Below are 22,110 nucleotides of genomic sequence, written 5' to 3' on the forward strand. Positions count from 1 at the left end.
TTTACACTTGCATCTGAGCTTTGCCCCTCCCACTTCTACGTACACACACACACACACATGCATCTCTCCACCCTTCTATCCCATCCACACCGCCTCTCTGTGTCATCTCGGCCTATCAATCAAAAATGTATTAAGTCCAGAGTCGGGGCCGATCAAAGGCAGAATTCCTGGGAGGAGAGCAGATAAGGCCTATCTCATTAATAAGTGCTTTAGCATGGTGGAAGCCTGCGTGCCTCGCCACACCCTGCCTGCCTCCCTTTGATATCTAATTATCCATCCGTTTCATTCTGTCAGAGGAGGAAAGAGAAGATTCACAGTGTCATCACAAGCAAATACTGATGCGTGAGTGGCTCGCGCTCACAACGAGGGGGCTGCGACAAACACGTGGGGGGGGGGGGGGGATCCAAATGTGTAGAGAGTGACATGTGTAAACAAATGCAAATGAGATGTTGTTGCGAGAGCAACTGGGCCTAGCCTCCAGATAATCTGTCAAGCAGGATCGATCTGAATGAGTTCTTGAGAGACTTTCAATACAAACGGCAGCCAAAACTGGTCATAGCTCGTCATAAATGCGATATCGCTTTCCCTTGAGAAAGAAATGAAAACTGTAGCTCGGGGAGTGTCAAACTTTGGCCCACGGGCCATATTTGGCCCACGGTGTAATTATATTAGGCCCACAAAGACAAAATGTGCATCGACTTTATGGCAATACTACAATTGCAAATTATGTTCACTTTTAAGAAATAGAAATGCTGCAAATTTTTTTTATAACCATTCATCTTTTTTACAAATTTGAACGGTTTTTATCAGTCTGGAATTTCCAAACTAGTTATCAGTTTGTTGTGTAGCTTGTACTGTATATGAGACGTTCCTACATTTATTTTGGCTCATAATGACCCTCCGAAGGAAACTATGACTAAATAAATACTGCGGAGAGGACACAATGGAAGGCGTGGAAGTATGAAGAAGGTGGAAGAATTCAGAAGAATAATTAGTAGTGCAAAGTGGAGAAAGGAGAGAATTAGGGGAGAAAGACTGGGGCATTCTTTTGCTTTCTCTTCTTGCTTTTTCTGTAAGAGTAGCTCAAGAAGATAAGGCTAAAAAGGTCCGTCAGTGTGTTGGCGAACAATCCGTTCTGTGTCTTCCCCTAAGTCTCTCTCAGTACTGCCTTCGATACCGCCTTCCTAATGGCACAACTCGGATTTCCAACGATGCCTCTTGTGATACGGCTCATCTCTGTTGGCATGCTCATTTCACATCACTTGTCCAATATAATATCATACCATAAAGCCGGAACAAGCCCGAAACGGGACTGTAATAAAAAAAAAAAAAAAAAAACAACCCTCCTTTTAAGAGCAAACCTTCAAACCGGCGTCGTTTATTGATACAAAGAATTACGATTCAAAGAAGCATTAAAAAGAGTGAAATGACGACTTCATAGCTGTTCAAACCTCCGTCTGTAATCTCGCCGAACAGAGCCGGGAGACAAACAGAAAAGGGAGGATTTAGAAGAACAAAACGGACACAAAATGCTTAACAAAGACTCCAAAGTCTCGCAAGCCGTCCCATGTCCAGTTGGAAGAGAAACCTTCATCTCAAGGTATTCGCGTTAGAAAAGAGACTCGCTTTAAGAGGAGAAAGAAGGCGTGTCAAAGAGACGGGTCACAATGTTTATAAAGAGCACTTTTAATCCAATGGTAGCGTACCCCGCCTTTCATTCCCCATTTCATGGGATTAAAATAAAATGAAACATAAGAAAATACAAATTAATTTAGGAGGGACTTTGTTGTTTTGAAGGGATGGCTTCTAAGAAATCTTAAGAGAAATAAAGACAAAAAGAGTTTCACTGACTTAAAAAAAATAATGCTCATAGTCATTTATTTACCGCATATGTTTTTTTCCGATTAATTAGATGCATGCTCGCCACCGCCTCTCGTCTCTTTCTGACCTGTTGTGAAGCTGCCTGGAGGTTTGAATAAATGTCTGGTGCCAGGCTGCCTCACCCCAAGGCCTTCTGGAAGATGAGGGAGAGGTCAGCCGTGTGTGTGTGTGTGTGTGTGTGTGTGTGTGTGTGTGTGTGTGTGTGTGTGTGTGTGTGTGTGTGTGTGTGTGTGTGTGTGCGTGTGTGTTTATGCAAATTGGAATGTACGAGAGTAGGTAGCCAGAGAAAGAGATAATTCAGTCACGGAGCCACAAGACTAAACAAAAAAATATATACGTTATGCTCTGTTTATAGAAACACGTCATAATACTGGAACTAATAGGTAGCAAATCAAATCAGTTCAAAATTATTTCATATAAATTAATTAAAATATCTGGAAAAAAAACCAGAACAAAAAAACATGACACCCCCCTCCTTTTTTTGTACTACTACAAAATGACACTGCTAGACAACAAATAGCAAAAAGCGACCGAGCTGGTTGTGTCCACCTGATTTCTTGCCAATCCAGCATTGCTGGGTGCGAGCGATGTCCGGCGACCTACAAGCAGATGAAAGAGAGGTCAACCTGCAGGGATGAACCTCTTCTAAGGCGGACCAGAACCAAAGGGGTTTGCCTACCCGGGTGGCACCCCCTATATGAATAGATCTGCTTGTGATTTAGCTGGGTGGACACTCAAGAGTCTTCATTTTCTTTTCTGTTCCCAGGATATGTTGGCTAACACGCTTTAGAAGGGGTGACGGCGAGGTCAGGGGGGCTCCAGTCGACTGTGCCCTGAGGAGGAATCCTGGAGGGGGGGGGGGGGGGGCAGCGGTAGTTGAGAGGGTGGGGGGGTACCCCTCTGGGACTGTGAGCCCCTCCCAAATCAAAAACAAACAAACAGAGTGGTCTTCTGATCTAATCTAGTCAAACTAAAACCCGCCCAAAGGAGCTACTAGACTGGACATTGGATTGTCATGGGCCCTAAAAAAAAAAAAAGTCTTTCCTTCAAGACCTAACAACTCTCTGGCACAGAGCTTGTAAATGAATGTTTACATAAACGTTCACTCGTCTGAATAAATTCATTGACTGAGGTCAGTCATGTTTGCGCATCTAACAGAGGAACACAGCCAGAATTATTACACAGGCTTCTTGGCAGGGAAAGTCATCATGTTCGGCTCATTTCATTTTCGCCTTAAACATTCCGTCATTGTGTGTTGAGCATGAGCAGCTTTTTTTTTTTTGTCGTTTCAACATCAGACTAAACTTGGCTAACAAGCCTCCACACACACAATGCTAAACAATTTCCCTTTCCTTTACATTGGGCGCACCAATCGCAGCGCTGCGTTCTGTCAGCTGACCGGCGAGAGACGATGAGGGTGAGATTAGACCAATCAGGGGTCACGCTCAGGTTATCACAACCACTGGAAAACCGAAACAGATGGAGAACATATTCCAGCACCACTCAACATCTACTGTCGGATTCTCTCGATCTTTCGGCTTGGTATTCTCCTGCTCCGCTGGACTGGAAGAATGTCAGATGTAGCTCAGATTTGGAATTCTAGCTCATATTGCTTTAACAGGCATTATAATAAAAGCCTGACACGTAAACACAAACTATCAAAATAAACAAAATGAAAAAACAATGTGTGCGATCTAGTTCATGCCCATTTTGACCACATTTAAATATTACAGAACCATTTTGGGGAATGAGGCTTTGTGAAGACGCCACTTTCATTTCAAACACAGCAGTATTCCCCTGAAACGAATTATGCACTCACATTGCAAAAACTCTTTGGCGTCAATATGATTCATGTTGACAGAAAACAATTTCATCAAATAGAAAAGTGATGCAATACTTTGAACAAAAAAAAACAAATAGCTCCCAAAGTCTTCTCCTACTCAGGGCAGTTTCAGTGAAAACTTAAAAGAGCAAACATTTCTTTTCCCTCCACCTTAATTCCAAAGTCTGTCATAGGGTCCACGCTTTGTTTCCCTTGTTTTGTCTATTTTGATATATAGTTGTTGTTCTTATCTGCTCATCTGCAATCCAATGTGGATAAAGGCAAGGCTTCTTTGGCTCATTCCACCACCCTTGCACCGAGATGACAAGCTGATGAGCGGTGCCACGGCACGAGGGCACGAGACGCTCGTCACGACAGAAAAACAAACAAACAAAGCGCAAGCGATAAACTGATGGAAATATGTACAAGGTCTTATCACAGATGCTAATTGTTTCCGTGTGGGAAGGGAAGGCGGTGGCGGCGGCGGCGGCGGCGGCGGAGGAGCCGAGGGGTGCACTCGAGGGAGGGCAAGAGGAACTTGAGAATATCCTGCATGTGCCTTTGGCCTGCGCCTGACTTCAGAGCTAAGCCCTCTCTCAAGAGAGGGTCAACAGCAGGTTCAACTTTTCACCTCGCCGGCACTAGAGAAGACACTAAATACCGAGGATTACATCGCGGCCCGCTGCAATATTGTCTGGCCTTGCACTGTGTTTTGGAGGACACACAACTTGCAAAACCTTCCAATTCACTCAAGCACTTGAAGTACAATACAAACAGCACGGCAAACGGACAAAATAAAAATCGGGCATTTGCTTAAATACGATCATTAATCTCTTGAAATTGTGTTTATTATATTCCATTATTTTGTATAGTTTGGCGTAATCCCATGAATTGCACAGGCCCCCGCGGAGGGAAGTCAAGCATGCACCACTCGGCAATTAGTGTGTTCATAAAGCCTTTGACAAAAAGAGTTGCAAGATAAGAAAATAAAAAGTGGAATTTGCTGCGTGCAATATACACAATGTTTTATTTGAAGTCTAAAAGCATCACTTTATTTTAATGTCAAAATCACTTGAATGAGTTGAATGAGGGATAATAGTGCTTGAATTAAAAAAAAAAAAACACTTTTAAGGTGGGCACTTTGATTAATGAAATATTATGCATGACACAGAATTTAATAAGTTTATCCAAATGTTGAGTTTTCTTAAACATGAGGAAAACATTTTTAAGTTAAAAAAATAATGAGCGGGGCTTGGAAAATCTGGATTTTAGGGTCGATCACAGATCAGGGAGTTAAAAAAAAATTACCAATCTGACCACAAGACTGAGCAATATATTTAAATGACTTTTTTTTTTTTTTTTTTTACTACATTTACTTATGTACTGTTTATTTAGCACTATAATTGCAACACATGCTGGTACTTTTCATACAAACTTGGTGTTTAATAAACCAAAGCTAAAAATATACATTTAAATTATACGTTGACGCATTTCAAACTGTCTGCTTCTCACAATTAAGAGTAAATTCAAGACAATAATAGAATGCCACTGAAAATTTGAGGGATGCAAAGACAAAAGTTAGCAAAAGCTTGCTGTTCAAATGTGAACAATCTACCCACAAAGCCCCAGTTGCATATCAGGTGGCAGGCCACAGACCAAGCACGTCACAGTTATGTGCAGCCGGCGGATATACAAAACAGGTTCTTCGGTGTGTGGGGACAGGTATGTGCCACCGCTCGGGTGTGTACGCACAGGCCGGCCGGCTGGCCAGCCGGCGTCAGAGGCAGCACGGCCGTCACAACACGGCACACGCCGAAGAGCCGCATACCAGGCACCCACATTGCGCGCATACAATGGCCACTCAGTGCTCGCTATCACGCACCAGCAGCATCAGCAATGTGAAATATTCAGGGGAGGAGGTGAGGACGGAGAAAAAGCTTCCAAAAGTTGGGCTTCCAAAGGGGCTAAGAAAGTGGATGCTCATAGAATTTTTTTTTTAATTTAGGTCATCCAGATAAAGGAAGACTTTGGTAAATTTGAAATGGAAGTTACATTTCTGAGAAGAAGCAATTAGAGCTAAAACATTAGAAAATATGTTTGGACTGTTTTGCAGTTTGAACACATTTGACATTTGGGGGGAAACAGATCACATGAATAAACAAGAAATATGAATGAAAGCTTTTCATGGTGGGAAATAATGATATTCAATATTAACACAAACATAAAAATAATTCTAAATGAAATATGTGAAGAGTAATTAGGGATGGATAGAATGTCGGTTGAGTCGATGAGCTTATACTTGACATCATATTCATATTTGTCAGTTGACATTTTCACGCATATTGGCATCTGCCTTTTTAAAAAAAAAAAAACGGGTAAACCTCAGGGCATAATTTATTGATTTAAAGTTTTAGTAAACGTTTTAAGACTTACTACTGACCTTGGAGAATTTTTGCACTTTATTTTTTTCTAGAACTTCCAATTTTAATTATATCCAAATTTGACAACTTGATTTACAGTAAAAAAATATATATACATTTTAGTTTTAATTGAACTGTTTGAGTCATGCTTTTGAAACCAGGAGTTCACTGTACTTTTTATTAAAAAGTAAGAAGCCTTTCATTTAAGATAAAAAGAAAACAACTTTAAAAACAGCACTGTTGAATAAAAATGATGGAATCTGTTTGAATAATAAAAAAAAACTATCCAAATACTAGCTATTGGCCTCCTTGACCACTAATAATCAGTCTTGATTCAGCATCAGTCTATCTCTAAATGCTATAATAAAAAAATGGTCTCAAATTCTTTGGATCTTCAACTTGTGTTTTAGGATATATTTATGCAATTCTCCCATCAACTCATGAAATCTTTGAAGCATAGCAAAACAATATCATTCTTGCGTAAACTTGCCGTTTCAGAGTTGCAAAGTGTACCGATACCTGCAGTTGACGGGGGACAGACTTTCCACGGCTCTCTGCCGCCCTCTTCTGGACGGATAGGAGACATTAAAACGGACACCGGGCTTTGGCTGGACCACATCCTTTTTTTTCTTTTAAAGCTTCCTTCTGCTCCGGCTGACCTCATGTTTCTAACCCTTGGGGGAATCAGGGAGATGAACAGCAAAGATGTTAATGTCAGCCATGTGTGAAGAAGTCGCTTGAGCATTTTCAGCAAATACAGTGAGGCCCTCTCAAAGTATTGCCGACACCCTGAGCCCTGCACATCTGGCGTTAATCACTAACACACACATGCAAAGAGAAACACACACGGACACATGGATACACTCACACACACACAGGCAAACACTTGTGCAAAGATCTCCTTAAGAAAATCCCTCTCAACTCCTGAACTTACAACATGACTGGGTCAGCACACGTGCTGTGGATCTAGTCACACCACAGAGAAGTAATCAGTGCTGCAAGGTTGATATCATTGGACATGATGCATGCATGGGGGAGAAGATTCAGGCTCAATTGTAAACAATAAAAAAGATAACACTCAGTCATGTAAATGACTTGAGTCTGATAAACGGGGTTATACATAAATGAGTCTAGTTTTTAACCCTGCAAGCTTTCTCAGTTTGTCGGTTGATTTGCAAGGCTAGTTAACGTTTTGAAATTGGCATTCTTTTGTCTTTACTTGCCTTTAAATTGCAGCTTTTGTTGTTCTTGCTTCATGTCAACATGCTGAAATGATCGATACACCTGTGACCTTTTTTTGCAGCGATAGTATGGTGACTCGTTTGGACAAACTACGTTGAAGCCAACCTGTTCACCTATACAACAGATAAAATGATGCATTGTGGAATGACACAGATCAAATTATCAAAATTTTAGAGCGGTGCATTAGCCAGACATTTTACAATTTTTATAATGGTGTGGTTAAGGCCTGGTCAAATCTGGAATTCTGCATTTGTGCACAACAGCAAGCACACTCACTATCAAGCGCTGAAACTTGGAGCGCACTTTCTGGTACTCGCTGATGTCAGAGCTGCAGCAATATTAACGAGTCAACATTTATATTTGTTGTTGTTTTTGTTGTTGAAACATTCCAGTTTCGAATTGCAAGGAAATAGTAGCAAACTACTTGTGAAAATGTGGCTTTTATTTATTTTTACACGCAATGTAAAACTTTTGCCATATAAAACAGCACTTTGCTGTAGAAAACAAAAATTTGCTCTCTCATTCTGATTTTCAAACACATGCACTCACATTTATATTCAGGGTGACCGTTTTCCACAGTTCCACTCAGCTTGCAGTTGACCCCAATTTACATTGTTAAAAAAAAGAAGTGCGTTGCTCCTTTCATGAGAGCAATTTTGGGGTATGCAAGAATAACCCACCATAACATTCTTTAACATTTGCAGCTCCCCATACTTCAAAACATTCTTTATCCAATGGTAAGCACAATCTCCCACACTATATTCGGGTCTAGAAATGATAAATGATTATCATCGATGTTTTTTTTTTTTTTTTTTTTAAAAGAGGCTGGGCAAAATGTAGTCGGACGCTTTGCCGTCAATGAGACCAGCTCCGTCATTGTCGACAAACCAGCAGGGAATTTTTTGCCCCTCGATCATATCTTTGCTGAAATCCTTCTGCCAGTGTCTGTACAGGCGAGAAAAATAAGATCACCCGATGCATGAAGACTCTTGTTGTATGTTGAGAACGTTTAGCTTGACAGGCTCATCCTACCTGGTCACATTGAGCGTCTGCCCTTTCACATACATGATGGCGTCCGTTTTCTGCTGCATCTTCCCCAATTTTAAGTCGGACACTTCAAAATCAACCCCATGGTAGAACTGGCCTGAGGTTCAAAAACATCAATAAAATCATTGTGGTGAGAGTCACCAAAGGATAGGTTGTTTATCATCGGTTGGTTCCCACCTAGCAATCCATGAACGGCATTGGACAAATGGTGGCTGTCCAGAGTATAAAAACCCAAATAGTTCTGCTGATAGTGGCGCCTCTTCCATATCTTTGTATGTCTGATGACCATAAACTTGACCGAGTGCCTCAGTGTGACTGTGAGGCTGCAGTTCTTTGTCAGACGAAGGTCCATGCTGCAAGAGGAACCAAAATATTATTCTTTTATAATACACGGCATCAACGGAGCTGTCCGTCCGACAAAATTATAATAATAAAAACAGGCCGACTGGTCGACTTACTTGGTGTTTTTGAGAGAGGCAAAATCCGTCCACAGTAACTTGACTTGTTTCCCATCATGCACCAGCAAGATCTCCTGAGTGTTGACCTCTAGCTTTACCCCCAAAGCCTTGTGGCGGATTCCAAGACGACCAAAGTAGGTGTACATCTTTTGACCCGAGACAAATTTCTTCTTGCCAATAATCTCGCCATTCACCACAAAACCTGAAAGTAAAAAGGATTATTTTCGTCTCCGTGTTGCTATTATTTGATGTGTGTGTGCTAGGTTATGACCTGATTTGGGTTCCCGGACCAGGTTGAAAATAGTCCCGGGTTTGTCATTGATGTTGAAACACAAGGCGTTTTCTCTGTCTGGGACTTCGATCATGAAATGTGGATCACCGTCCACTGTAAACATAAATATAATCCATTGATACAAAGATTATTTCAATGTGAATCCAATGTGTAGCAGCTTTATGCAACAAAGAGAGCAATATTTAAACTACCATTTGATTGTTGCCGTGAACTTGCCGCACGGCCAGAGGAACCTGAGACAAAGTATTCATACACTTTAATGTAGAAGAGCCCAAAATGCAACGAATAATAAGGACAAAAAGACTTACCCTGACGTCCCGATTGTTGAGCTGTTTGACACACACAACAAAACCAAATGGACAAAGATTCATTTGAGTTCTCACAATCCATGGCATTTAGAAGCAAAACCTAAAAGTATAAATCCAAATCTCCCTGTTTACCCATCTGGAGAAAAAAAAAATCGTTTCTGAATATCCAAATGCTATAACCGGGCAAAATTAAATATTTGGTTATTCATGTCAAATCATATCGATTCATGCAAACGGTAGCCAGAATGAAAATGACTTGCGGCAATAGATGAGGATCCAAAGACAAGTCATTGCAAATCATACAAATGTAAATCAGTATTGATTAAGAAAGGTAGAAGCGTCACACCTCTTTGGCTCTCTGCTCTTTGCCGTTGATCTGAAATTTAAAAAAAAATTGTCAGCAAAAATTGCAGATAACCACATGGCTCTTCTAAAACGTAAACATGACTTTTACCCTCCGTCAACTTGTCAGCAATGAGGGGGCCGCCTGCTTTGTCTTCACTGTCCGGCTTGATGACCACCAAGGAGGTGAGCGGCGTGACAAAGTTGTAGCGCAGCGACATATCCAATGCCTGGGCAGTGAAGTTCTCATTTTCCTGCTGACTTCCAATGCGACTAGCAAAAAAAGTTGCCTGCTGAGTATGACATTAAGAAAACTCGCAGAAACACTTTCAACGATATCTGTGATTGCTTTGAGGGTGAAGGTCAATGAAATAGTGGTGGAGATAAAGCGGAGAGAAACATTTGAAATGAGCAAACCTCTTCTCCAAGAGCTGCTGAATGGTGAGGTAAGCCCACAGACGTTCGGTGAAGTCCCCAAAGATGTACTTGTCTTCTGGATAGATCACATTCCAGTCGTCCACTTTGGCCTTGCCCTGCACTTGGAAATCTGCCTCTGGCTGTGGTAGGAGAGAAATAAAACGTTCATATTATCAAAATGATTTCAATCTTCATTCCTCAAAACTGTCACTAAGGGCAGTAACAAACAAAATTGCCTTGTAAAATACAAATTCAGAAAAATAGATACTTTTGCATACTTGCTCAACTTTACGAAAGGGAGAAAAACATTTAAAAAACTATTTTCACTCACCCCCTGCGCAAAGACCTCCACGAGAAAATTATCAAATTCGTTGTTGTCATCGAAACGACCGGCCACCACAATCTCTGAACCGTTGAACAGATGGCTATGGTGATTTTGAGTCAGCGAATCGACGGCATTACCCGGATACTTCAGGTTCACCTCCAAGAGTAGTGGACTGGACACTTCTTCATAGAAACCCTGGAAAACAAATCAAATCCACAGCAATCCTTCCCTTGCTTTAAATCGTTTCACAGTTTTGTTTTTTTTGGGGGGGGGGGGGTGAGGCTCTACTTGGAGTTGAAGAGCTGCATCCGAGGCCGCAAAGATTCTGCGGGCCAGCCCTTTGTTCTGTTTGCCCAGCACATCCAGAAAGGAATACTGTACATCATTTCCAAATCCAAGACAAAACAGAGACATGTTCCCGCCAATAGCCCGGCGTACATTCTCCTGGATCGTCGTCAGGTTGGACACCCCTGTGTACGCGGCCACATAATTTCAATTCCATCACTTGATAAATAAAATGAAAAGACGTGTCGGTGAGATGAGACTCACCGCTGTTTGGCATCCCATCCGTCAACAGAATAATCATATCCATACTCCTGTCGGGAACCCGTTTAGATTCTCTTTCCTTCTTCAGCAGTGTCACCGCTTCCAACAGTGCACCGTTGATGTCAGTAGCTGAAAGACAAATAGAAAATCGTAAATATTTGTAGTCAATTGTGTTCTCCTGAAAAAAAAATTATATAGCTGTAGTAAAAGTGAATATTTGAAATATTTGCAACCAACGCAGCATCATAAACCCAAATTTAAAAAAAAAAGTGATTTGCTTTCAATTCTGGAATGTAGATCACGTTTAAGCCAAAAGTCACGGAAACTTCCCGACTACCTACATCCCTTCTCCTTCAGTTTCCCGATGTAGTTAATGGCCTTAGTCACATTCTCTTTTGTCGCTTTCACGACGGAGTTTTTCCAGGTGTCAAATGTATGGTCAAACAGGATGAAAGTGAAGTGATCGTCCTCGTGGAGATCTTTCAGAATGGCCGCCAGGGCTTCGCGTGTCTGCAAGAGTTTCCACCAAACATTACATCCAGTAAGAAACTCGATGTAGATACAGATACTACACAGTTACCTGTTTGATCTTTGTGCCACTCATAGAGCCACTCCTGTCAACCACAAATATAACATTCTTTGGGACTGTGGGTAATTCAGGTGGGGAGAAGAAGTGCACAAAGTAGCCATTCACTATCTGAAGGAAAATAAATACATAAATTGCAGTGTCGATTTAAAATACACACACAGGCGCAGTTTGGAGGCATCAAAGCTGACCTGGACTTCGCCAAGGTTTTCTTTTCGTGCGACATCATACTTGACGATAAAATCTCCTTCAATTTGAGTGCCCTCACATGACGGACATTTCTTTTGTTCCTCCATTGTTGGTGAGAAAGTAATGTAGGCCTGTAATAGAAAGAAGAGATTGATTTTAGGAATTATTTTTAACAAGATCAATGTGATCATCAGTTCTACTAAAAGGCCTTACCTTCGTGTCAGTGACAGTTTTCTCCACTAGAGAGAGCAACTGGTTCGTGAGGAACGTTGCGGTTGCCTCCACTGACGTCAGGCCTTGTGGCTCAAAGATGCCAACTGTGATCTATACACAGAAACCAACCAACATAATATGACATTCAAGAGGATATATTAATATTGCTTCTCATTATGAAGCCACAAAAAGGTGGCATCAACCTGAAAGTCTTGAACAGGTTGTTTGGGATTCACACGGGTCAGAAGCTCATACTGGCCCAGTTTTCTCTGAAGCAGCTCCTCGTAGGTCAAAACGAAAACGACATGACTTTCTGCTGCAATGTTGACAGAAACCGAAAACTGCTCCATCCGTCTTCCAGATGCCCTAAAAATATTTGTTGGTTGGAAGCTAATGCGCTACATCCTGCGTCCTCGCTTGAACTTACTTGACCAGTCCAGCAGTCTTTCCTGAGGAGACGGCCTTCTCATACTCTTTTTTGGCTTTCTCTTTCCCCTTCACCTCTCCAACATAAACTTGGCCATCAATTTCCCTGAGAGGCAAGTAAGGAGTTTGTTTGTAGAAGAGGTTTACACTTGATGTATTTTTAACTTACATGGTGAAGTTGGTGATGAACGCCGTCTTTGGCAGCTCCACTTCGAAGAAGATTTCCTGGGAGATGTTGGCTTTATTCAGAGCCTTGGAGGTCATGACGGTGTGAGCGAAACGTGACGTCACGGCACAGTGAATTCTGAAAGATTGCACCTCCACCATCTGAAAGGATAAACACAACAGTAATCGTGCCGCATTAATACCATGAGTCACACAAGGTTACGAGAAAGGTGGGAGAAGAATGAGAACTGGTCCAACTGTTCACTGTTCTGCACCTTTTTTTTTTTTTTTTACACATCATTCATTACAGCCAGACTTGTGTTTCTTACATGATCAGAGTTGGTGCTTCTTTTCTGTTGGAGAAAACAAAAAGAAACGAGATATAAGAAAAAAGTCCTAAACATTTCATCCTTGAATGTACTGTTGCTCATCTTAATCGTGTTGTTGTGCAAAATCAAGAAACGGTCCACAAACCATCATCAGTGATTACTAAGCAGATAAATGGATTCAAATAGAAATAATTAAAATCGAATACCCTTATCGACTTGGTGCCTGCAGCTCTGTGGAATTCCTGCAATACACAATTTATTGCTGTTATTTCAAAAGAGTTTCTAAATGCTACATGTGAATGGAAGTTTCCAAGCAATAAGTTACAACACACGATACTAAACATCCTGAGAGAATGCTCGTTGCAGGGTCATAAGTAAATTTAAAAAAAAAAAAGTCCACCAAAGCAAATTTCAATTTGAAACACTTGACAGAATATCTGCAGAATTACCTCCATAAGCGCATCTCTGCGGGAAACAAGCAGAGCTTCTTGCCCCTGAGCTGCAAGAGCAATGCAGAGACAAGCCCACCGTATGATTCCCTCAAAAACAGGCATGACAACGATGAGGAGAGTCTGAACCACGAGCACTCCGCGACTGAAAACAAATGCTGTGGGAATTCCGGGCATGTGAAAGAAAGTCTTACCCATAAGTACTCGACTCCACCCACTCATGCTCCCAGAGGGGGAATTTCTGTTTACACTTAGGCAGTGTGAGTCAGTGATTGTGTTTTCCCGGAAACTGGAATGTGTGGGTTTGAGAATGCGAGGGAAGTGTTGTAACCCAAAGTCAAATCTGGATTTGCCCATCCAGATGGATAGATTTGTTGCATCCAAGAAAACAAAGGCAACTTAGTGCAAAAAAGAAGCCAAGAATTGATTGATTAAATGATAAGTTTAAAAAATATATACTTTTGAAGATTTGGATAAGTTTTATTCCACACACGTATAAAACTGCTCAGATTTGTGTTTTGTCATTATGGATTAAGAAAAACATCACATTTTTTTTTCTAAACTGTTTTAAAGAGGCCAGACACAATGTAGTCCGAGGCATCTCCGTCAAGGAGGCCTGTGCCATTATTATGAATGAACCAGCAAGGAACATTTTCTCCGTTCTTCACATCTCTTCTGAAATCTCGTTGCCAGCCTCTGTGGAGCAGCAAAAGGCTCCCATGAACAAAAAGCTGAAACTTATTTTAGAATACCAATCGTGTCTTACTTACCTGGTCACATTGAGCTCATGGCCCTTGACGTACATGGTGGCATCTGGTTTCTCTGGGACTTCTCCGGGGCGCAAGTTTGTGACCTCGTATTCAAGCCCGTGGTAGAACTGACCTGCACGAGGAGCCACCAAGGTACGATCATTTTAGCTACTTTATAGTCAGGAGCATCCATCCATCCATCCATCCATCCATCCATCCATCCATCCATCCATCCATACCTAGCATCCCATGAACAGACGGTGACAGGAAGTGGGTATCCAGAGTGTAGAAGCCCAGATAATCCCGGTGGTATGGGTGGTTCTTCCATACTTTATGTAGTAGGATCACAAACTTGACAGAATCTTTTAGAGTTACTGTCAAGCTGCGATCCTTGGTCACGAGAAGATCCATGCTAGGGACAAAAGGAGAGACGAGTAAAGAAGAAAGAAGGGGGATAATGATGGATGAATGTTGTTGTTTTTTTTGGGCTGCATATAATAAGACTTGCAGATGTTACTATTGTGTTACTGACTCTGATTCAGATGAGGACACCAAAGGTCTTTTTTACACAATGTATTACTGACTCACTTATCTCCTTTGAGGGAAGTCGTGTTGGACCACTGCAACCTGATTCGATTGCCATCTTGGATCACTGAAATGCCTTGAGTGCTCACCTCCATCCTCACTTTAAGATTTTTGTGGATTATGCCAAAACGCCAAAAGTACGTATAGATTTTACCGTCGGGAGGAATTTGTTTGTCTCCTATGGTCTGGCCATTCACCAAAATACCTGATGAATGAGGAAAGAAAATCATTCATCTGTATGATTTCCATTAGGATTCAAATGATTTAGCATATGATCTTCTGTGAAATTGGTCCGACCTGACTTTGTGTCTTTAACAAGGTTGAAAATAGTTCCTGGTTTGTCATTGATATTGAAACACAGCGTATCGTCGCTGTCTGGTAGCTCGAGGATAAAATGGGGATCTCCGTCCACTGCAAACAAACACATCCATTGATGTATTTTCATTTTTGATTCACGTCGAGTCGACCGAATGTATTGAAAATTGAGAGTACTTACCAAAATAAGAGGGTGGAGCATAGGCAGTATGGGATGGAAAAGGTCGGGATGCCATTGGATGGTGAAAAGGGCCTGTACAATATCCCAGAAAAAAAGAAAGACTTTCTTTGACAGTTGTCATTATTTCCACAAAAACACAACAATAAGTATTTACTTAAAAAAAGAAGTCTTACGTCTTCGCTCTGCCGCTTGTCTTTCCTCTGTCAATGAAAAAAAGAGGAAAAATAATTTGCCACGTCAACATTTTAAATCAGGGAAAGGTTTGACCGCATTCACAGATTGCGATTAAATGCATGAATTTTTTTTGAAAACATTACGAAAATGACTCTAAATTATAACCTTTAATTTAACAAAAAATATATATATATTTTGAGGTCAAATAATAAAAAGGTCTATTGGTTGATTGCACAAAGTGCGCACCCATAAATTGCATTTTTGACAAGTGCACTCAGTCCTGCAGGATACTATCATCTTGATAAATCTTGATTTGGCAATCGCACTCTCTTCCCTTGCAAACTTTCTGCATCTTTATAATTGCAGCGACATCTTTCTGGCATAAACTTGAAATAAATAATCATAAATAAATAAATAAAGATCCATGTCTCACCCTCAGTCAGTTTGTCAGCAATGAGGGGGGTGTCTGTTTTGTTCTCAATCTCAGGTTTGGTGACCACCATAGAAGTGAGAGGGGTGACAAAAGTGTATTTTAGGGACATATCCAAGGCCTTGGCTGTGGCATTTTCTTTCTCTTCCTGGCTACCACTCTTGCTGTAAAAAAAGAACACTGATATGAGCCATCCATCCATTTTCTATGGCTTGGTGTCACAAATATTTAAGATGACCTCTTCTCCAGTAGTTGCTGGATGGTAAGATAAGCCCACAGACGCTCGGTGAAGTCACCAAAGATGTACTCGTCGTCTGGGTAAATCGTGCCCCAGTCCAGAGCATTGGTCTGGCCCTGCACTTGGAAGTTCTCCTCAGACTATAGGGCAGGAAAACAATTTAGGAAGCAATATCTGCCGAAGATTACATCTCAATATGGACTATGGAATTCTCTGTCAGCAACTGTGTTTGTGTGTGGTTCAATAGACGTCAGAGAAGGTCTCACCCCTTGGCCAACCACTTCCACCAGCATGTTGTCAAGGTCATTGTCCAGCAGTCGACCAGCCACCACAATCTCAGAGCCATTAAACAACTGGCTAAAGTGGTTGGTGGTTAGAGAATCCACTGCGTTGTCAGGGTAACGTAAATCAACCTCGGAAAGCAGCGGGCTGGACACCTCGTCGAAGAAACCCTGGAATGAATTTGTTTATTCGGGGCATTCGATTTTTTGCCACATTGAGAATGTCAGTTCGTAGCTTTAGCTTGTGCTAATGCTGTAAAATGCCTGCATTCCCCACCTGAAGTTGAAGAACGGTATCGGAGGCCTCAAAGATTCTACGAGCCAGTCCTTTGTTTTTTTTACTTAGCACATTTAAGAAGTCATAGTCCACATCATTTCCAAATCCCAGACTGAATAAAGTCGTGTTTCCGCCATTGGCGCGGGCCATATTCTCTTGGATCCTTTTCGGATCTGTCTCACCTTCAGAAGAAAAAGTGTGCCCAAATCTGATTAAAAATAAAAATGATATCTGCCTTTGACTGAGACAGCAGCAAATGTAGAACATTCCTCCCAAATGAAGACACAAAACAGCACACGCTGACCTGAATTGGGCATTCCATCAGTGAGTAAAATGATCATGTCAACGCTTCGCTCTGGAATCCTCTTCTCGGCTTTGTCCTCCAGCAGCATTCTCAATCCGGTTAACAATCCGCTATTTATGTCAGTACCTAGAACAAGAACAGACAATTAAAAAAAGCATTCTTAAGCGGATAAAATTGCAGTTCTTTGAATCACCTCCAGTGGCCCACAACTTATAGATATATCGTTTGGCCTTTGCCACGTTGTCCTTTGTAGCTTGGATCAGTGTTTCCTTCCAACTCTGAACACTGTTCTCAAACTGCACAATGGCGAAATAGTCATCCTCTTTCAGATCGGAAAGGATGGCGTCCATTGCCTCTATGGTCTGGAAGGAAAACATTTGCTCGTCAGAACATTCCATTCGGACATTCCAAGCCTGAGGGCATCACCGCTCACCTCTTCCATTTTACCTCCGGACATTGAACCGCTCGTATCAATCACAAACACGACATTTGTTGGCACTCTTGGCAGGTCGGGTGGTGCAAAGTAATGCACAAAGTATCCGTTCACAATCTGAAGGGCAGAAAAGGCAAAATCGGCAAAATGGTAATCCAAAGAATTGATTAATAACTTCACAGATGACCTGAATGTCCCCGAGGCTGGTTTCACGCTTCACATCATACGAGATGAGAAAATCTCCATCGATCAGTGTGCCATCACAGTCCGGACATTTTCTCTGCTGATCCAGAGTCGGTGAGAAGGCAATGTGTGCCTGGAAGTAGGAGCAAATCTATTCAACTAACTTGAAAACAGAAATCTCTGAGATCGTGCCACGTAATTGGGCACTTGGACATCCCTGCTCCAAAATCCAGCCGAAAACTTTCCAAAACGTACCTTCTTCTCAGTCACAGTTTTCTCCACCATGGGGAGCAATTCATTGGTGAGGAACGTCGCGTGGGCATCAACTGAAGCAATTCCTTGAGGCTCATAGATGTTCACTACGATCTGATTCAAAGGTGTGCAGGAATTGTGACACTTCATTCAGCACAATTTGCAGGATTGGAAGATGAAAGTAACCTGAAACTCCTGAACAAGTTGTTTTGGTGTCACTCGAGTCAGAATCTCATACTGGCCCAGTTTCCTCTGAAGGAGCTCCTCGTGGGTCAAAACGAACGTAACGTTACTTTCCGCGGCAATGTTGACAGACACGGAAAACTTCTCCATCTTCCTGCCAGAAACCCTAGATAGAAGCACAAAAAGAAGTCATGACAACACGATCCAAGTCTCATTTGTCTTTGCCGACTTACTTGACCAGTCCGGCGGTCTGTCCTAAAGAAACCGCCTTCTCATACTGTTTCTTGGCTTTCTCTTTCTCCTTCACCTCTCCGACATACACTTGACCATCAATCTGCCTGTGAAGAAAGACAACGGATCTGTGTCAAACTCAAAGTCCCCAAGTCAGAATGGACATTAGAACCGCTTATCTGCTGTGTAAACAAGAACCGATTTGTGTCCTCCAAAGCATGATTTTAAATCCAGGGTACATTCCGCCCACGGATTTTTGGCATTTATCCCCTGAGGTCAACCATAACTACATCATTCTTGACAACTTTTGCTCTACAACGGGGGGGGGGTCAAACTTGTTTTTGTCGAGGGCCACATCATAGTCATAGTTTCCCTCGGAGGCCCATTACGATTGTCAACGTCTTCGATATACATATAGTATAGGCCACACAACAAACAAAGAATGAATAACTAGTTCTGAAATCAAAAAAAATAAATTCGGAATGGTCATAAAAATTACGAGCAATGTCTCTATTTTTTAAAAGTGAAGACATTTGTAATTGACACAATGACACAAAGTCGATGCAAAATTAGTCTTTGTGGGCCACATAAAATGATGTTGCGGGCCGTATCTGGCCCCCGGGCTTTGAGTTTGAGACTTATGCACTAAAATATCATCATGGTGACCTTACATGGTGAAATTGGTGATGAAGGCTGTTTTGGGGAGGTCCACCTCAAAGAAGATTTCCTGCGAGACGTTGGCTTTGTTCAAAGCCGTGGAGGTTATGACGGTGTGAGCGAACCGAGACATCACGACACAGTCCACCTTCACACTGTGCACCTCCACCTGCCAAATGAAGTATTTTGAGCATTCATTCAATATTCTTAAAATCCAGCTTGAGACTCTTTATGCCTAGGAACGATCACGTTTGGATTTGCAGCAGGATATATTAATCATTTTCTCACCTTAAGAGCCTCCGTACTTCTTTTCTGTAAGAAAGAAATAGACAATTACACCTTCTGACATGCAAGTCAGCGATCCACAAGTGTGCAAAGCCGAAGTGCAAATTTTGAAAACTCTTAAATGCTCTGAAGCAAGCCACTATGTTACTACCAGGCAGTTTTGCTATCTAGAACTGATTTTCTTTTTAATTATTATTATTATTATTTTCAGAAAATTCAATATTCGGTAGAAGAACCAACATCCTGCAATGAACAATGCTTCGCCTCAAGGAGTAAAGTCGGGATATCACAGTTGATTTGTGTGTGTGTGTGTTTTGGGGACCAATATTTGAGTTACAGATGTGCCACCAGTTAAATTGGGGCAAAAAAAGCAGAGCCATAGTCACCCATGCACTTTAAGCTGTTTATTGAACAAAAACAACCATCGTTGTTTTGAAATGCTTTTAAAAGTACTTTCAATCACGTAAAGCAAAATGTGACATATAAATAAAGGCATTTTTTACTGCCCCCTCAGCTGATTTCTTTACGAAACTGTGCTACATTTGTGTTTATTAAAATGCATCAAAAAAAGTGGTGGGCTAACAACTAAAACTTGATCAACTATTAAGTAAAGGTACCACTGCCGTAGGTTTTTCCAAATACCTTTAGTGACCTGGCAGGATGTCTTGCCTCCTATAAAAACAAACAGCAGACAAACAAACTAGAAATCAAAAAAACATTCTTCAAATGTCACCCAAAATATTCAACTCAATCCTAGACGTCTGAATTTTACCTCGGCAGTTCCATGAGGTCCAGGGATGACCAAATCTCCCTGCACCGGGCTGGGCAGCCTTAAGCAGGCGCTGCCCCAAAGCAGCAATAAGCCAACAGTCAATGCTCCAGACATGACCAAAGCTCAACTGAACACACGGTTACTTTCATCCCTTAAGTAAGTTCACTTGCCAATGGGTGGGACTCAGTGCTGACCAATTAAAAGCCATGTCACAGGAAACTTGAAAAAAATATACATACCTGGTATCTGCTGTTTGTTTACTCCACTGCCAAATGCTTTTTGCAACACTGCAGAGTATCATCATAACTGCATTTCATATTAACCAAAGTAATGTTTCATACCTGTATGACATACAGTACAAGCATATTTGCTGTACCAGCTAAATTGAATGTTTTTAAAGTTTCTCGCCAGTGAATAGTGCAGCACTGTTCAGTTTGCCCAGCTCTCTTTTTTTTTAATGGCTTAATTATGCATCCTGTGCTCACTTGTGCTGGATTCGTCAAGTTGCTACTGTAGCTTCAGTGCAAATAATAATAATCATGTTGCTTTAATTTCTCATATCGTGGCCAGGGGATTTTACATTCACAATTTAACACAGGCTTAGTGAGTGTAAAATCTTACTGTAAATTGAGATTTTGCATGTTTTTTTTTTTTTTTTTTATTGTAGGTGGTGCTCTTGTGGCTAGCAAGTCACTTTTTTTATTTAGTTAACAAAAAAAACGTACAAACAGAAAAAAAAATAACCTTCCAAACATTGATTGGGAGCACATCAGTGTGACTCATGCATGTCTGATTCATTCACTGTGCAAATTGCAAAGTGCACATGAATGAACACCCACCATGTAAATATATATATTTTTTAAATGGTTGAAAATTGATATAAAAAACCCCCATCAACTCGATGGCATCGAGTATTTTCGCAAACGAGTCTTGCAATGAGGCACTATTTGTTGAACACGCTGGCTCCTGGAGCTTGGGCAGCAGGCTTGGCCAGGGACGTCTCGGCCCCTGATCTGACGTTGCTGAACACGGACGGTGCAACTTTGCCCATTCTCTCTGAAACAACAAAAGCACAACAGATGCAGTACATGTCAAAGTTCCTGGAAAAACAGGCAATATCCAATTTGATCATTTTAATGTCGCAAAATGAATCGATAATGCAGTAAGACGACTTTATCGACAATTGCGACGTGTCATATTTGATCACGAATATCAATAGACATATGATGGACAAAATTGAAATCCTAACTTTTGATGATACGTATGTTTCTTGTTGCTGTATTATGTTACGGGGCACCGATTGTTTCATTTACCCTAAGCGCTAAGTTACTGTGTGCTGATAGACATAACGACACCAAGCCATCTTGAAAATCTACATGTAATGGAAACAGACTTTACGTTTGTGAAAGTGTAACGAGAGGAAAGAACCCGTGCGACTTACCACACTCCGCCATGACCTCATAGGTCTTACTCTTGACTTCACCCTTAAGGCCCAGTTTGCTCCGAGCTCCTTTCAGGTCCTCCTCCTTCATGGGGGGACGCTTCTTCTTTTTCACTTCGCCTGGCTAGGATGGACACAAGAGCAGAAGGGTTGGCAGTGCGGAAATAAGAAAAGAAAAGTCAATTCATAACTCCAATTTACCTGTGACATGTTGCTCCGAGTTGTGCTGTTGGTTCTTTTCAGTTTGCCTGTGGGGTGCCTGGGGTGTGTCTCCTAGCCCCCTTCGAGCCTGACGCGATGCATATATATAGTCCGGCCAGTGTGTGACTCAGCCCCCCCCCCCCCCCCCAGCTTCTGTCCATTGGTGCCTGTTGTCGTGGTGTATTATTAGGTGTGATGTGAGAGATGGAGCAGCTGGAATGAGTCTTCAGTTGACTACGATGATCTTACAGAGCAAGCTCTTCTCTCACCATCTCTTAATGCTCAATGTGGCTGAGATAAAGTGCTTTATTTGGCCAATGATGAAACATCTGCTGGTAATGTCACTCAGGCACATTGCTGTGCCAAAGAAACAAAAAAGATAAGAGAAAAAATTTGATCAATTGTGCAAGAGGGGTATAGAAGCATAGAGGATCTTTTGGCCACAAATAAAACCTGTATGAAAACCAATAGAGGAGGAGAC

The 22,110-nt window shown here is 41.6% G+C and overlaps 3 protein-coding genes across 7 annotated transcripts in view; all 3 read right to left on the bottom strand.

Moving 5' to 3' along the window:
* The window catches only part of LOC147049052 (inter-alpha-trypsin inhibitor heavy chain H3-like), a 38,454-nt gene extending 24,640 nt beyond the window's left edge, over nt 1-13,814 (bottom strand). For 2 of the 4 annotated variants that reach the window (XR_015067518.1, XR_015067520.1), the window contains exons 1-24: nt 13,458-13,814; nt 13,215-13,250; nt 13,009-13,032; nt 12,684-12,841; nt 12,516-12,620; nt 12,292-12,454; nt 12,089-12,199; nt 11,878-12,006; nt 11,681-11,797; nt 11,442-11,610; nt 11,104-11,229; nt 10,843-11,024; nt 10,561-10,749; nt 10,230-10,369; nt 9,925-10,085; nt 9,817-9,846; nt 9,471-9,491; nt 9,354-9,395; nt 9,142-9,255; nt 8,871-9,072; nt 8,590-8,765; nt 8,398-8,509; nt 7,347-8,310; nt 6,643-6,797 (exon numbers count right to left, since the gene is read on the bottom strand). Coding sequence is in view for 1 of the 4 variants with exons in the window: in XM_085923123.1 (XP_085779249.1) it covers nt 8,181-8,310; nt 8,398-8,509; nt 8,590-8,765; nt 8,871-9,072; nt 9,142-9,255; nt 9,354-9,395; nt 9,471-9,491; nt 9,817-9,846; nt 9,925-10,085; nt 10,230-10,369; nt 10,561-10,749; nt 10,843-11,024; nt 11,104-11,229; nt 11,442-11,610; nt 11,681-11,797; nt 11,878-12,006; nt 12,089-12,199; nt 12,292-12,454; nt 12,516-12,620; nt 12,684-12,841; nt 13,009-13,032; nt 13,215-13,250; nt 13,458-13,814 (2,994 nt within the window). In the remaining 3 variants the exon portion in view is untranslated. Of the gene's footprint in view, nt 1-110; nt 168-6,642; nt 6,798-7,075; nt 8,311-8,397; nt 8,510-8,589; nt 8,766-8,870; nt 9,073-9,141; nt 9,256-9,353; nt 9,396-9,470; nt 9,492-9,816; nt 9,847-9,924; nt 10,086-10,229; nt 10,370-10,560; nt 10,750-10,842; nt 11,025-11,103; nt 11,230-11,441; nt 11,611-11,680; nt 11,798-11,877; nt 12,007-12,088; nt 12,200-12,291; nt 12,455-12,515; nt 12,621-12,683; nt 12,842-13,008; nt 13,033-13,214; nt 13,251-13,457 lie in introns of those variants that run through there. The other 2 variants (XR_015067519.1, XM_085923123.1) reach the window with 2 other exon arrangements.
* Nucleotides 13,815-13,916: 102 nt separating this feature from the next.
* On the bottom strand, nt 13,917-20,117 carry LOC147049053 (inter-alpha-trypsin inhibitor heavy chain H3-like). 2 transcript variants are annotated; one of them, XM_085923125.1, is made up of 22 exons: nt 19,988-20,117; nt 19,858-19,887; nt 19,219-19,242; nt 18,945-19,099; nt 18,276-18,380; nt 18,046-18,208; nt 17,863-17,973; nt 17,612-17,740; nt 17,425-17,541; nt 17,185-17,353; nt 16,992-17,117; nt 16,688-16,869; nt 16,396-16,581; nt 16,130-16,269; nt 15,895-16,055; nt 15,442-15,487; nt 15,288-15,388; nt 15,089-15,202; nt 14,795-14,996; nt 14,446-14,618; nt 14,228-14,339; nt 13,917-14,153 (listed from the first exon to the last, which is right to left on the bottom strand). In XM_085923125.1, the coding sequence occupies exons 1-22, from the start codon at nt 20,099-20,101 to the stop codon at nt 14,015-14,017; spliced, it is 2,799 nt and encodes a 932-aa protein (XP_085779251.1). In that variant the 5' UTR covers nt 20,102-20,117; the 3' UTR covers nt 13,917-14,014. The 2 variants fall into 2 exon arrangements, with proteins under 2 accessions (XP_085779251.1, XP_085779252.1); XM_085923126.1 differs by having other exon boundaries at nt 15,288-15,359; nt 15,461-15,487; nt 19,988-20,116.
* Nucleotides 20,118-20,277: 160 nt separating this feature from the next.
* On the bottom strand, nt 20,278-21,777 carry mustn1b (musculoskeletal, embryonic nuclear protein 1b). The gene is made up of 3 exons (XM_085923129.1): nt 21,630-21,777; nt 21,429-21,552; nt 20,278-21,043 (listed from the first exon to the last, which is right to left on the bottom strand). The coding sequence occupies exons 1-3, from the start codon at nt 21,636-21,638 to the stop codon at nt 20,931-20,933; spliced, it is 246 nt and encodes an 81-aa protein (XP_085779255.1). The 5' UTR covers nt 21,639-21,777; the 3' UTR covers nt 20,278-20,930.
* Nucleotides 21,778-22,110: the final 333 nt, after the last annotated feature.

This window comes from Syngnathus leptorhynchus, chromosome 11 (assembly GCF_054491065.1).
Source record: "Syngnathus leptorhynchus isolate UIUO chromosome 11, UIUO_Slep, whole genome shotgun sequence".
In the NCBI taxonomy this organism is placed as follows: domain Eukaryota; kingdom Metazoa; phylum Chordata; class Actinopteri; order Syngnathiformes; family Syngnathidae; genus Syngnathus; species Syngnathus leptorhynchus.

Excerpts from the sequence above, each read along its gene's own strand:
- LOC147049053 (XM_085923125.1), bottom strand. The coding sequence starts at position 20,101 with ATGTCTGGAGCATTGACTGTTGGCTTATTGCTGCTTTGGGGCAGCGCC. Across the intron at positions 16,582-16,687 it reads ATACCGTTCTTCAACTTCAG|GGTTTCTTCGACGAGGTGTC; the intron begins GTGGGGAATGCA and ends AATTCATTCCAG. Across the intron at positions 14,340-14,445 it reads GTCTGTTCATGGGATGCTAG|GTCAGTTCTACCACGGGCTT; the intron begins GTATGGATGGAT and ends CTCCTCGTGCAG.
- mustn1b (XM_085923129.1), bottom strand. Across the intron at positions 21,044-21,428 it reads TGAGGTCATGGCGGAGTGTG|AGAGAATGGGCAAAGTTGCA; the intron begins GTAAGTCGCACG and ends TTGTTGTTTCAG.